Here is a 14814-nt window from a genome sequence, read left to right on the forward strand (position 1 = left end):
CTAAACTCCCACATATAGCTAGCTCAATATTCACAATAAATAATCACCCATCACAGAATCCCATGATGACAAATCAATGCACAAACTGTTCTCACATTTAGTTCAACTGCATCCTTAAAAGTTTGGGCTTCAGAGGGGCGCCTGGGTGGCACAGTCGGTTAAGCATCCGACTTCAGCCAGGTCACGATCTCGCGGTCCGTGGGTTCGAGCCCCGCGTCAGGCTCTGGGCTGATGGCTCAGAGCCTGGAGCCTGTTTCCGATTCTGTGTCTCCCTCTCTCTCTGCCCCTCCCCCGTTCATGCTCTGTCTCTCTCTGTCCCAAAAATAAATAAACGTTGAAAAAAAAAATTAAAAAAAAAAAGTTTGGGCTTCAGAGAAACGTTTATAAATGGAAATTCAGCTATTAAGCAAGTTCTGTGAAATAATGCACTACATTAACTCATTAATGCAATAATTTCAGAATCTCAGAAATTGTATTTCTTCATTGCTTAATCAGTATGTTGATGTTCTAGATATTGAGAATCCTTACTAAAATTGTTTACATTTTTGTAAAAATACTGTTTATGTGTATGTAAAATTATGAGGTTTCTTCCTACACAGATGTTCACAATAGCTATTCTGGACCTTCCCACTTTTCTTTAATGTTCAGTCTCCCACTTCCTGTCTCTTACTCAGATCATCAGACAGGCAACCTCTCAACACTTACTTCAGAATGTCCTTACACCCTCAGGTGGACTTTATTCCCTTTTATGCCTAAGAAAGGTCCAGAATATGACAATAGGGCACAGAACACCCTACCTCCAGCCTTTGGAATTATTTCTCCTCAGACTGTTCTGCCTCCCTTTTACATGCTCTATTTCCCAACATCCTGGCTTCCACATTTCTTCCCATATTCCATCTCTAGGAAATCTCACTCCCATGAATTCATTTAGAAGACTCACGAAATCTGGAACTCCATCTCTCGACTCATGTTTCTGACTATTGCTTCAACATTCCAAATGCATGTTCCATGAACACCTCAAACACAATTCTGCTCAAACAAGAGCATAATCTCTACTTCCTCCAGTACCCTCTTCTTGTCCTGTTCCTTCTCTTAATAAGATTACATCACCTCAAGACATTCAGCCTAGAAATTGACTGACAGTCCGCCTGCTGCGTCTCTGGATCAACCACCATGTTTATACTGAAACCATAATCCCCATAGGCTACTCCCAGTCAATTACTAGCAACAGCAAGAGAACTAATGCAGGCCCATTCTTGCAAGCTGTGGGACCCCGTCCCATGGGCAACTTTGACTCAAGGACTCTCATTTGGACTGACCACAAGTTTCTTAGATCTGTGATGCAGTCTAAGTTTCCTAGCCATTTCTCCTTCCATCCCTCTCCCTTTCCACCAGAGTCAGATCTGCATCACCGTCTAAAGGTTCCCCTGCCTTCTCTTGTTCCCACTCCCAGTAAATTTCTTGCATATCTAATATTGTCCTGGTGAGTATTTCTTGGTGGACCTGAATGAATGAACATTTAAAATCTCACCTCTAAACTCTCCAACAATCTCCCAGCTGGTCTCCTTGCCTCTGATATCAGAGGCACTCTGCAAAACACAGTCATATCACTTCCCTCTGTAATAACTGTTATTATCTTCTCATTAGAGAGAAAAAATAAATCCTTTATCATGGCTCTGAGCCCCCCCATACCTTGTTTTCTATGCCTTTTGGCAGCCTGATATTCTACATACATGGTCATTCACCATATCAAAATAACCATGTTATCTCTATACCTCCATGTCTCTGCTCATGTCTTAACTTCAGCCAAAGCATTCTTCCTAATTTACAGATCTCACTGCTACTCAATATCTATCTCCCTATTATTTATAACCTATAGTCAGGGTCATATCTTTATCATCCTTTACCCCTTGATTCTTACCCTCAGTGCCTAAAACGGTAACTTATCTTCAATAGAAGCTTCCCAATAAATGAGAAAGGGAAGCAGATGGAGGAAGCTGTAAAATTAGCTTTGATGATAGCTTATAACCCATTGGTGACAAAGGTGAGTAGATGGGGACATTTAGTGTATGGGCAAATGGACCTGTGTACCATAATAGTCCTTAGGAGTAACACTATATTTACAATATAGTGATACAATATGACTGATTTCATTTTGATAACATTGAATAATTGTAACAGATAAAATTATTTATAATTTATGATAGAAATATGTGCTAATTTGGATGAATGTGGTAGTTTAAAAATGTCTGCAGGGAGGGGCGCCTGGGTGTCTCAGTCAGTTAAGCTTCTGACCTTGGCTCAGGTCATCAAGCCCCATGTCGGGCTCTGTTCTCTGACAGCTCAGAGCCTGGAGCCTGCTTCAGATTCTATGTCTCCCTCTCTCTCTGCCCCACCCCTGCTTGCATTCTGTCTCTCTGTCTCTCAAAATTGAATAAACATTAAAAAAAAATTTTTTTTTTCAATGTCTGCAGGGGAAAAAAATGTCTTCAGGATATTTTTAGGGCAGTGAAACTATTCTGTATGATACTATAGAGGTAGACACATCATTATACATTTCTCCAAATCCATAGAATGTACAACACCAAGAGTGAACCTTAATGTAAACTATGAACCTTGGGTGTTGATGTGTCAATGGAGGTTCATCAGTTGTGACAACTGTATCACTTTGGGGGGCGGGTATATTGATAATGGGGGAGGCTATCTCGAGGCAGGAGGTATGTGGGAACTCTGTGCCTTACACTTAATTTTGCTCTGAACCTAAAAGTGATCTAAAAATTAAGTCTAGGGGCGCCTGGGTGGCTCAGTCAGTTGGGCGGCCAAGTACGGCTCAGGTCATGATCTCGCGATCTGTGAGTTCAAGCCCCACATCGGGCTCTGTGCTGACAGCTCAGAGCCTGGAACCTGCTTCCTATTCTGTGCCTCCCTCTCTCTCTGCCCCTTCCCTGCTTGGTCTCTGTCTCTGTCTCTCTCTCTCAAAAATAACATTAAAAATTTTTTTTCAAGATAAATAATTAAGTCTAGTAAAAAAATACATCTGTACATTCTTTTTAAGTCCTGTTTTCAAAGGGTGGAGACATAGCATATCCCCTAGGTCCTCCATTGTTGTAAATGGCACGATCCCATCCATTTTCTGTGTATGTGTGTGTATATACATATATACCATGTCTTCCCTGTTCATTTTTTTTATTCCACTGTGTGTATGTGTATGTATACACATATATACCACATCTTCCCTATTCATTTTATCAGTGGACACAGGTTACTTCCATATCTTAGCTATTGTAAATAATGCTGTGCTAAACATAGGGGTGCGTGTCTTTTCAAATTAGTGTTTTCATTTCCTTTGAGTAAATACCCACTAGTGGAATTATTGAATCATATGACATTTCTATTTTGAAGTTTCTTTGCAAAGTTCATACTGTTTTCCAGAGTAGCTGCACCAATTTACATTCCCGCCAACAGTGTAAAAGTGTTCCTTTTTCTTTATCCACATCTTTGCCAACACTTGTCATTTGTTGTCTTTTTTATTTTAGCCATTCTGACAGGTATAAGGTGATACCTCATTGTGGTTTTGATTTGCAGTTCCCTGATTATTAGTGATGTTGAACATCTTTTCATATGCCTGTTGGATATTTGTATTTCTTCTTTGGAAAAATGTCTACTCAGGTCCTCTTCCCCAGATTAATTTAATCTGATTGTTTTTTAGTATTGAGTTGTATAACTTCTTTATGTTTTGGATATATTATGCTAAGTAAAATAAATCAGACTGAGAAAGACAAATACCATATGATTCCACTCTTTAGCAGAATCTAAAAAAATAAAACGAATGAGTAAACAGAAAATAGAATCAGACCTATAAAGACAGAGAACAAATTTGACTGATGGTTGTCAGAGGGGATGGAGGGGAAGGGAGTGGGCAAAATGGGTGAAGGGGAGCAGAAGATACAGGCTCTCAGTTATGGAATGAGTATGGCATGAGAATAAAAGTCACAGCATAAAGAATATAGTCAATGATATAAGGAATAGCACTGTATGGTGACAGATGGTAACTGCACTTGTGGCGAGCACAGCAGAATGTATAGAGTGGTTCCAATCACTATGATGTACACCTGAAACTAATGTAACATTATGTGCCAACTATATTCAAATTAAAAAAAAAAAAAAGCACACGCTTTTAAGTGAACATTAATTCCCCTTCCCTTGAATACAGGCCAGACTTAATAACTCATTCTAATCAATAGAAAGTGGTGTTAAGTGATGCTATAGGAATTCCAAGATTATGTCATCAAAAGGATAGCTTCTGCCTGGCTTTCTTTCTCTCTTGAATCACTGGCTCCGGGGGAATTCACCTGTCATGTGAAGACACTTAAGCAGCCCTTGGGAGAGACTCATGTGGGGATGAACTAAGATCTCCCACACAGACAGCACCAACTTGCCAGCAGTTGTGAGTGAGCCACCTTGCAAGTGGCTCCTCCAGGCCTAGATGAGCATCCACCAATATGTGGCAGCAATATCATAAAAGACTCTGAGCCAGGACCATCCAGCTTGGCTGCTCCTGGATTCTTGACCCACAGAAACAGTGAGGATAATAAATGTCCAATAAATATTTAAGCCATGGAGTTTTACAGTAACTTCTTATACAGCAAGAGATAAAGGATATAGTAGCTTCCTCCCCCGCCCCCCCAGCCCCCACCACCAAAAAGTCAGTTTTTAAAATATTTTAAAGAAGTAATTTCAGGGGCACCTGGGTGGCTCAGTCAGTTAAATATCCCATGCAGCAGCGGTTGTGAGATCAAGTCCCTGAGATAGAGCCCCGAGGCCAGCTCTGCACTGGGCATGGAGCCTCCTTAAGATTCTCTCCCTCCCTTTGCCCTTCTGGGGTGATGGTGGGGTTCGTGGGGTTTGGAGCTGAAGGCCAAGAATTCTTGAAGACATCTGGTGCAAAAAGGTGATTTTATTGAAGCACAGGGACAGGACCCGTGGGCAGGAAGAATTGCACTGGGGTTGTGGAGTGTAACTGGTTATAAACCATGGATTTGGGGAAGGTAAAGTCCACAGGCAAGTTTCCGCTGAGACTTCCACATGCTAAAGAGAGGCTTAGCTATTGTCAAGCTAAATTTGTTTCTCCCCCTAGCAAAGCATTAACATGAACACAGTAGGGAGTTCCTGGAGAAATGTTATACTCTTATATTTGCCACAAGTATTTGTCAATGGGCTGCAGGTTATAAGGAAATTTAGTTTTATCTGCCATTTCCTTCTCCTTTGTTCCCCATATCACGATGGAGGGGTGATGTCAGGGCTCCAGGAAACTCAGTCTACAGGTTACAGGAGATTAGGCTATTGATGGGATTGCCTTTTTCTGGTAAACTGGTGTACTCTTTATCAGTTTAACCATTTGTTTTGTCCTTTCCTTTGTCCTTGTGATGAGGGAGGATGGGGCAAGCTGAGGGCAAAAGTGCAGGCTAACGGCACCCTCCCCACCCCAGGTGGGTTGTGTATGATAATCCTTGGACACTCTAGGCTCCCAAAACAGGAAAGGACAAAAAAACCCAAATGGTAAACTGATAAGAATCTCCACCAGTTTACCAGAAAGAGGCAATCCCATCATTTCCTAAAGTCCAGGAATCCCTACTGTCTTAATGTTAATGCTTTGCTAGAGGGAAAAACAACCTTAGCCAGACAAAGCTAGGCCTCCAGAAAGTCTTTAGCATGTTAAAGTCTCTTTGGAAACTGCCCCTGACTCTATAAAATGGTCACCCTCCACCCCCGCACTTATAGTGCAGCTCTTCCTCTTCAAGAATTCTTTCTTGGGGGGCACCTGGGTGGCTCAGTCGGTTGGGCGGCCGACTTCAGCTCAGGTCAAGATCTCGCCGTCTGTGAGTTTGAGCCCCGCGTCGGGCTCTGTGCTGACTGCTCAGAGCCTGGAGCCTGTTTCAGATTCTGTGTCTCCCTCTCTCTGACCCTCCCCCGTTCATGCTCTGTCTCTCTCTGTCTCAAAAATAAATAAACGTTAAAAAAAAAATTAAAAAAAAAAAAAAAAAAAAAGAATTCTTTCTTGGTCTTCAGCTCCAGAGCTCACGAACCCCCCCATTACCCCAAAACTTTATCGCTTGGGCAGCCAAAAGTGCCTGAGGAGTATCACCCATAATCCCACTTGGGGGAGGGGGGGTGCTAGCTTGTATTTTGCCCTCAACCTGCCTCACACTCCATCAATATCATTTAAACTTTACTGTTTTTAAGTTTATTTTTATTATTTATTTTGAGAGAGAGAGAGTAGGGGAGAGACAGAAAGGGAGAGAGAGATAATGCCAAGCAGGCTCCTCACTGTCAGTGCTGAGTTGGAGGCGGGGCTTGATCCCACAAACCATGACCTGAGCCTAAATCAAGAGACACTCAACCAACTGAGCCACCAGGCGCCCCAATAAGCAATTTCATTTATATAAAATGTTTGATGATGCTGGACGAATTCCATTATCCATTAGCAAGATGAAAAGGAAAAGTTGTTTTTATATGTTATGTTCTTTGTCCCAGTCACAGGACCTATTTTATTTGGGCTCTCATCAGCATGTTTACATGTTTGTATCCTTTATATGTCAATAAATAAGCCCCAAACATTTTAATGCTAAAAATGGTCAATTTATAAAGACTGAGATTTCAACTTTGTATTCTAATTTTAAAAAGGGAAAAAACTGGGGTGGCTGGGTGGCTCAGTCAGTTAAGTAAGTGTATGACTTCAGCCTTAATTCCTGATCTCACAGTTCTTGAGTTTGAGCCCCACATTGGGTTATCTGCTGTCAGCACAGAGCCAGTTTCGGATCCGCTGCCCCCTTCTCTCTGCCCCTTCCTCATGGTTCTATCTCAAAATAAATAAAAACTGTAAAAAATAAATATAAAAAGTGAAAAAACTGATTATAATTTATTTCAGGACACATCCCTTTTAAAATATGTTCATTTCTCAACTTCTATTGGGATACACCTCCACATATTTAACTGAAATATCCCTGTGGTAATAATAAAAACTATATATGGTCTTTGTCTTTGGAATTTCTTGAGTAATGGGATTCCTTTGTTATTCATAAGAAGCCCTTGTAAAAAGTCACATTTATGCTAATGAAGTGTTTTAGGGTGGTGTCCCTAAAAAGCCTCAGGATGGGGCTGGTTAGAAAGACCTAAAAAGACCAAGTGATAAGAGGGTGGGAATTTTCTTGGCCTCACCCACAGACCTCTGAGGAGAGGAAGGGGTGGGGGTGGGAGGCTACAGATTAATCTCGGACAAAATTTGATGAGCTTCTAGGATGGCTAATGCATCCACATGCTGAGAGGGTGGTGAACCCCAAGTTCCACAAGGGAAGAAGCTCCTGTGCTCAAAACCCTTATGGACCTCACCCTATGTACCTCTTCATCTGGTGACTCATCTGTATCTTTTATAATATCCTTTAAAATAAACCGGTAAACATATGAAATGTTTCTGAGTTCTGTGAGCTGCTCTAGCAAATTAATCAAACCCATGAAGGGGATTGTGGGAACCTCCAATTTATAGCTTGTTGGTCAGAAGCACAGGTGGACTTGGGATTGGCATCTGAAGAAGAGGCAGTTTTGTTATTAAGTCCTTAATCTGTAGCATATTATGCTACCTCCAGGTGGATAGTGTCAGAATTGAGTTAAATTTGTAGAACACCTAAAGAATTGCTTTTGTCATGTTGGAACATACACTAGAATCCCTGAGTGATTAACATAATTATTCTGATTAAGATTCCATGAACAGAACTACAACAACATTAAAATACTTCCCTAATTATGCTTTTCATGCTGCATTTGCCATTTTCTGTTCTCAGTGAAGATACTGCCTTTATTCCTTTGCATTTTTCCCTTCTTATATGAAGTATATTTACACACCAAAAGAACATAGTCAATGTAAAGGTATTGTCTTTGCTTCTAACTGGAGAAGATATATTTCAACTCTTTATGTTGTTCCAGAAATCCCATTTCTCCATCCAACTGCTGAATACTTGCAGCATTTTATCCAAACTTCTCAGGGCACCTGGGACTTTTTAACTGTGTTTAACTTTTTAACTGACATATTTATATTAAGAAGGTAAGATATAAGCTTGAGGAGAGTGATTATGTTTACTCATATATTTTTCCTCACAGTGCTTTGCACATACTAGATGGCCGATGAACATTTAGCAATTTAGGCAATAGACTGACTTTCCAAGGTATCAAATCTGCAGCCATCTGCCTAATAAGAATTCATGACAAAAATAAAAGGACAAGATAGATTCTATTGTAAGAGACTGAATACACAAATAGACAATGGCAGACCATATATTACCACAGAACTTTCACCCACAACCTGCAGCAACCTGCTCAAGAAACCAACACCTTTTCTATAACAAACTCCAGAAGCCAGCCTGCTGTAAGTTAGACTTGCAGAAAGTCAACTTGTTATCTTCAGTGACTATGCAGCAAACTGCACAATAACTTACATAATAATTGACCAAAAATTATTGGCCAGGACTTGTAATCAACTGACAGCTACCTTAATTTTGGTGCTGGCTTCTGATGTAGGACCAACCATAAAAGCCAAATACACACCCTTAACCAATCACACAGGATCCCCTGCTTCTACTTGCCTCCCCTACATCTTCCGCATGCCAATAGCCCCCAACACTGGCATACCTGAAGCCTTTCCTTTATTTCACTATAAGGTTTTCCCATTCCTCTGCCAAAACAAAAGGCTGACTCCCCCTATAACAAGTACAGAATAAATAGTCTTTGCTTTTCTCATTTGACTGGTCTTCATTTATTTCCACAGCTGCATAATGAAAGTCCACTAGTATTAAAAAGACAAATTAATTCATATAAACTGGGAACTTGGCCAGGTAAAGGCCAAGGGTGAGCCTTGTCACAAACTGAGGAGTCTACAGACAGAACCCAATGATGGATATCATCCAGCTGAAAGACACCTGACATCTATCACCTGGGGAAGTGTTATCCTGTTTAGGTGTCCTTGAGATCAGTGCAGGAAAATGCCCAACCCCACTTGGGTGACATAGTCACCACCTGCAGCTGCATTACACAACACTCCTTCCATTAACCATTTATTAAGTAACACTCTAAAAGATGTGGCTTAGTACATTAAGTTCCCACAAGTCTGTCAAAAGTCTCATTGTGACAGCTCAGCTGCTTAGTTCTGCTTGAACACTCTGAACATTAGAGGGGTTAATGTCTTTCTTCCTCAGCATGCTCACAATAAGCAATGTGCAATTTTGTGTAAACTTTAAACCCTGCAGCTTCTGTGCAGTTCTGGACTAGTTCAGTCTGGTCAGCTTGAGATTATTTTACTGAGAATACTACACAGAGAGGCATACCATAGCTAAAAGTGATTAGTTGGTTCATACACAAAGTACTTTGAAATTTGGTATTATAAAATAGTTACTGTAGAAAATCTAGAAAAAACAAGGTAATAAAAAGAAAGCTAAAATCATCCCTCATGGCCCATCCAGGGAAATGAATGCTGCCATTGATATATATCCTTCCTATTTTTTTCTCTTTATGTGTATGTGGGTGAGGGAGAGTGGATTCACTTGAACAGGATAATAGGATTTTGAATTGAGTAGCTTTGCTTCTTTGAAGCATGATTTACTGAGAATTCAACTGATATTCTTTCAAAGGTATTCTTTCAAAGCACTTAAGTGTCCAAGGGGAGGGGAGCATCCCTCAGGACAGATGAATCATCTGATTCTGTCAGGCCACTCTATCCAGTACATGATGGTCCCTCTGTGGCAGCCTCCCCCAGCCTTGTCCAGCAAAGCCATCACGACTCATCCCTCAATACTCAACCCTAGTGCTGCACCCATCACCCCTTCCCTCTCCCTGGTAGTGGGCTGAGTGTTTCCACATCTGTGCTCTCAGTATGCCACTGCATTTCCACCAGAGCAGTTGGCAAATGGCAGAGGGATTCTGGCATGATTGGATTTGTGCATATCAATAAACTGGATACTTCAGAGTCAGGAGTTTTCTACTTCGCAGAAGGCACAGTGAAAACAGTGGGGTAGACTTTGGAGGGTGGACAGTGGATCTGGGCTGCCTGGGTCAACTTCTGCCTCCACTGTAAGTTATGACATATCCCCTGTAAAACAGATGATACTGGTACTTACCTCATAGGATTGTGCTAAGGACTAAATTAACACATGAAAAGCACTTTTAAAAGTACCTACTATATGGTAAGCACTAAACAAATGTTCGAGATTATTAAATTATGTCTAAGAACTAACTCAAGGATCTCCATGGTGCTTACAGCTCTGTCTTTTTACTCAGCAATGAGGGCATTTAAGACTCATGTAACCAACTAGCTCTTGTTAGTTTCCTGTGTATACAGGGAACAAATATTGGGTCCAGAATTCCTCTCTGAATACAACAGAAAACAAGCATTCAACATGAAACTGTTTGGGTAATGCTGCTCTACTATTAAATGGAAATGCTACTACTGGAGGTTACCCGGACCAGTTTGTTCTCCTCATGTGAAGGACATTCATTAACCATGACATGTGCACACCTCAGAATAAAACATTGATGCCTTTCTGACACATTCTCTGACTGCCCCAACCAGAGCTCATTCTTCCAAGAAGCAAGCTTTGTTGGAAAGCCAATTCACTTCAAGGCGAGGGAGAAGGGGGTGGAATCCTGACTGTGCAATATTTTCTCTGAGTCATCTCAGAATAACCAGATGGAACCAGCCCCAAATCTCACAGAAGCCACTGGGTTTAAAGTTTACACTTAAGTTGCAAATTACTTATCAGGAGTTCACTTTCAATGAAAGAGGAGAAATGGAATCCCCCAATGTTCACATTATTCAGCTGGGAAGAAACAGCTGAACTTTTTTTAGAGAGGCGGCTTTGACATGTTCCCTAGGCTCTAATGCTCTTAAAGAACATCTTGTTTTAGAGTATATTGTAAGAATGGGTGACCCAAACATTTTCTGACTTTGAAAATCTCAGAAATGCATTACCTAAGGCTTGCTTTAAAAATATACAGCTCTTAGGGGCACCTGGGTGGCTTAGTCAGTTAAGCCTCTGACTTCGGCTCAGGTCATGATCTCACTACCGGTGAGTTCGAGCCCCATGTCAGGCTCTGTGCTGACAGCTCAGAGCCTGGAGCCTGTTTCAGGCTCTAGATTCTCTATCTCCCTCTCTCTGCCCCTCCCCTGCTCATGCTTTATCTCTCTCTCTCAAAAATAAGTAAAGATTTTTAATTTTTAAAAAAATATACAACTCTTAAAAATATATACAACTCTTGGGGTGCCTGGGTGGCTCAACTGGTTAAGCATCCAACTCTTGATTTCAGCTCTGGTTATGATCTCACAGTTTGTGAGTTTGAGCCCTGATGTGGAGCTCTGCACTGACTGCACAAAGTCTGCTTAGGATTCTGTTTCCCTCTCTCTGTCCCTCACCTGCTCGCTCTCTCAAAAATGAATAAATAAATTTTAAAATATATATATATATACAACTCTTCACTCTTTAAACATCCAATAAATCAGGATTCTGGTTTCCTAAAACTGAAATAGATAAGACTATCCCAGGACTGAATCAGTTCAATTGAACAAAATGTGCAGATTTTCTTCTAAGGGCAAGGTCTTTGCCATCAGGAGAAATGGTTCAGATCTGAAACCAACAAGGGGAGCAATTCTTATCATAACCTGAGTTACATTAGCCACCTGGAGCTGGACTGGCTTCATACTTCAAGTTGTCTACTTTAAAACAAAATAAATTTTATCACTTCTTGGCCTTTTGGCTAAGATCAAGTATAAAACAAAATAAAGTTTGCCATCCACCTATCTTTTGTGTCCTAAAAAAAAAAAACAAAAACAAAGTTCTTTTTCTTCACCTGACTCCAAAAGTCTAAGAGACAGCATCTCTGTGATTCAAAAACCAGATAACCCAAGAAAATTCTTTCCTGTTTAAAAGAGAAAGAGATGGGCGCCTGGGTGGCTCAGTCAATTAATTAAGCCTTAAGGATCCCACTTCAGCTCAGGTCAATGATCTCATGGTTTGAGTTCAAGCCCCAAGTCACGCTCTGTGCTGACAGCTCAGAGCCTGGATCCTGCTTAGGATTCTGTGTCTTCTGCTCTCTCTGCCTCTCTCCCACTGGTGCTCTGTCTCTCTCTCAAAAATAAATAAACATTAAAATTAAAAAAAATTTTTTTTAAAAGAGAAAGAGAGAGCGAGAGCTCTTCAGCTCTGCCTGACCCTTTGACATGCGGATTCTTGTCTCACTCCATGAAGTCAAGTACTCATAAAAATACCTCTGAAAGTCAGTCTTCAGGACTATTAAAAATATTTAAGTATGGAACAAAATTCTAAGTAATCCTATGAGTAAACTAAACTTTTTTAACCAGGCACAAATCTTTTTTGCACATTTCTTCATAAAAATTATTTGAACTTGAAGAGTACTGCTGCCTTACAATAGATATAAGTAAATGAAATTGGACAGCCTTACAGTAGATATAAGTAAATGAAATTGGACATAAGAGAACAATTTGAAGCTGTTGTGATATAAAGAAGCTTGGGCTAGGAGGCCTTATGTCTGCATCTCCTCCCATTTTTGTCACTTCCTTAGTTGTATATGATTATAAGCATGTCCTTTCTCCTTTCAGTATCCTGACCTGCAGAGGTGATGACATCTCATCCCAAAGGATGTGAGAACCATGGCCTGGGACATGGGGAGTCTTCCACAGCCTTGTGCACTGCCTTCCTTCCACTGGCAGTTTGCTGGCGCCTAGATAAAGAGCTAGAAAGGCGAGGCATGGACTCCAACCTAGGGTACAGAACTGATTGCTCCAGGAACTAAATATTCCACCCTCTCCTGCCCTTTGAGGTACTCGCACTGTTTTGTTTTAATAAAGATATTCCCAGTCCTGGGCAATCCTAACCCAGAGCTGGATTTTCAGAAACTGTAGAAGACAAATAGGCCAAAGCAAGCAGAGTCGAAGGGAGCTCTCCCGGCAACTTACAAACAGGGTCTTCCATTTTCAAGGGTCTTTTCAAGCGGATGCTGGCAGGCACCGTCTTCTCAATCAGTTCATCAATACTCTAAAATGAAAAAACATAAATCGGTGAACACTAAAGGGAGAGGAAAGTGCTTCTGAGTTAAAGGAGTCACCTCTGTTTTGCATCTACAAAGGCTTGTGGGAACCTCATTTAAATCTCCTAATTAGTGTTTCTTTAAAAAAAAAAAAAACAACTTTGAGCAAATCAGAAATCACTTGGAGGAAAGCAAATGAACTGGGGTAGCGATTCTACCACTCTAGGCTGGATTTCAGTCAGCAACCAGAGATAATTGGATAAACCAGGAGGTCCTCCTTTTGCAAAGTTAGGGTTCATCAGGAGGGCGAGTTGGGTTGAAAAACATAAGGTTCTGAGGCGCGAAAAGCGGGTGGAGAAAGTAAACGGGTGAGAGAAGCCTGGGGCACAGGAACGGAACTCGCGGGCTCGCTTCCACGCCAGGGCCCAAGATCCGGGGTGCGGGTCCTACGCGGAGCCAAGCAGAGCTTCAGGCGGGGGCCGGGAGGCCGAGCCGGCAGAACCTGGGTAAGGCAGGGTGAGGCCCTGGAGGGCCGGGTGGGGTCCTTACCGCTAGCCCCAGGGCCTGTAGCATCTCCCTCTGGTCTTTGTCCCCCGGGCCGATGTGCCTCCGAGCGAAGTCGTCGTGTCTGGGCAGGAGGCGCTCGAGGAGGCGCGAGTCCCCAGCTCTGCTGCTGTCCCCGCCGCTGCTGCTGTCACGGCCCCGCGGCACCCAAAGCGGTCCCTTGCCCCCAGCCAGGCGGCGGCTGCCCCCGATTCCGCAGCCCAGACGCAGCCCCCAGGCCCTGGCGCACGTCTGCATGGTCGCGACCACAGTCCCCTGCCCTGGCCCACGAGGGTCAGCCGCACTCTCGGCCCCTTTGGGTCACAGTTCTCCAGGTGGCGGTTGCCTTCGGCCTGGAGCCTCTTCTCGCTGGACGACCGGTAGGACAGACGGATGGGTGCTCGTGGGCAATGAATGGGCGCCGCGCTCAGCCTAAACACGCGCGCAAAGTTGTTGCTCCACGCGAGGCACCTGCTCTGCACACTTTAAGTGTCGCCCGGCGGGCGGTGGGATGGGGCCTGGAAACCCTCAGCCAATGGGAGTAGACGGAGGGGCGGGGGCGGGGCGTCTCCCGCCCCGCCCCCTCTCCCTACTCTCTTCTCGGCCCTCAACCGAGTCCTGCGCCCGGCCCAGAACGTGCTGTCCTCAGTCACTCGTACCCCATCTCTGGCTGATGGGGAGATCTGGGCGCTCCATGCGGTCGGGGCCAAGGTCTGGGACCGCACTGGCGCGGGATCCGGCTGCACAACGGCGGGCGAAGTGCCTGGGGAACTAAGCTGAGGTGACAGATGATTCTGACAGGGAGGCCAGACTCTAATAATTAGGCTTTATTCATTAATTTTAGGCTCATATTTCATGGAAACCACTATGGACAGATGAACTTTTTTTTTTTTTTTTTTTTTAGCAGTTGTCGTCTTTGGGGGCGCCTGGGTGGCTCAGTCGGTTATGCATCCGACGCTTGGTTTTTGCTCAGGTCATGATCTCAGGGTTGGTGGGTTCCAGCTCCGTCTGTACTGACTGCCAGAACCTGCTTGGGATTCTGTCTCCCACTCTCTGTCCCTCCCCTGCTCGCGTGCGCTCTCTCTCTGAAAAATAAGTAAATAAACATTAAAAAAAGTTTTTTAAATAAAAAAATAGTTGTGGTCTTTTATAGTTGTATTGTGGGCAAATTACGCAACCTCTCAG

General features: G+C 42.8%; 1 protein-coding gene across 1 annotated transcript in view; it reads right to left on the reverse strand.

Moving 5' to 3' along the window:
• The window catches only part of GLDC (glycine decarboxylase), a 102231-nt gene extending 88132 nt beyond the window's left edge, over positions 1–14099 (reverse strand). The window contains exons 1-2 of the mRNA XM_030294290.1: positions 13636–14099; positions 13016–13094 (exon numbers count right to left, since the gene is read on the reverse strand). Coding sequence (XP_030150150.1) covers positions 13016–13094; positions 13636–13887 — 331 coding nt within the window. The 5' untranslated portion in view covers positions 13888–14099. The remainder of the gene's footprint in view (positions 1–13015; positions 13095–13635) is intronic.
• Between the last annotated feature and the right edge of the window lie 715 nt (positions 14100–14814).

The sequence above is a fragment of the Lynx canadensis genome, chromosome D4 (assembly GCF_007474595.2).
Source record: "Lynx canadensis isolate LIC74 chromosome D4, mLynCan4.pri.v2, whole genome shotgun sequence".
Classification (NCBI taxonomy): Eukaryota; Metazoa; Chordata; class Mammalia; order Carnivora; family Felidae; genus Lynx; species Lynx canadensis.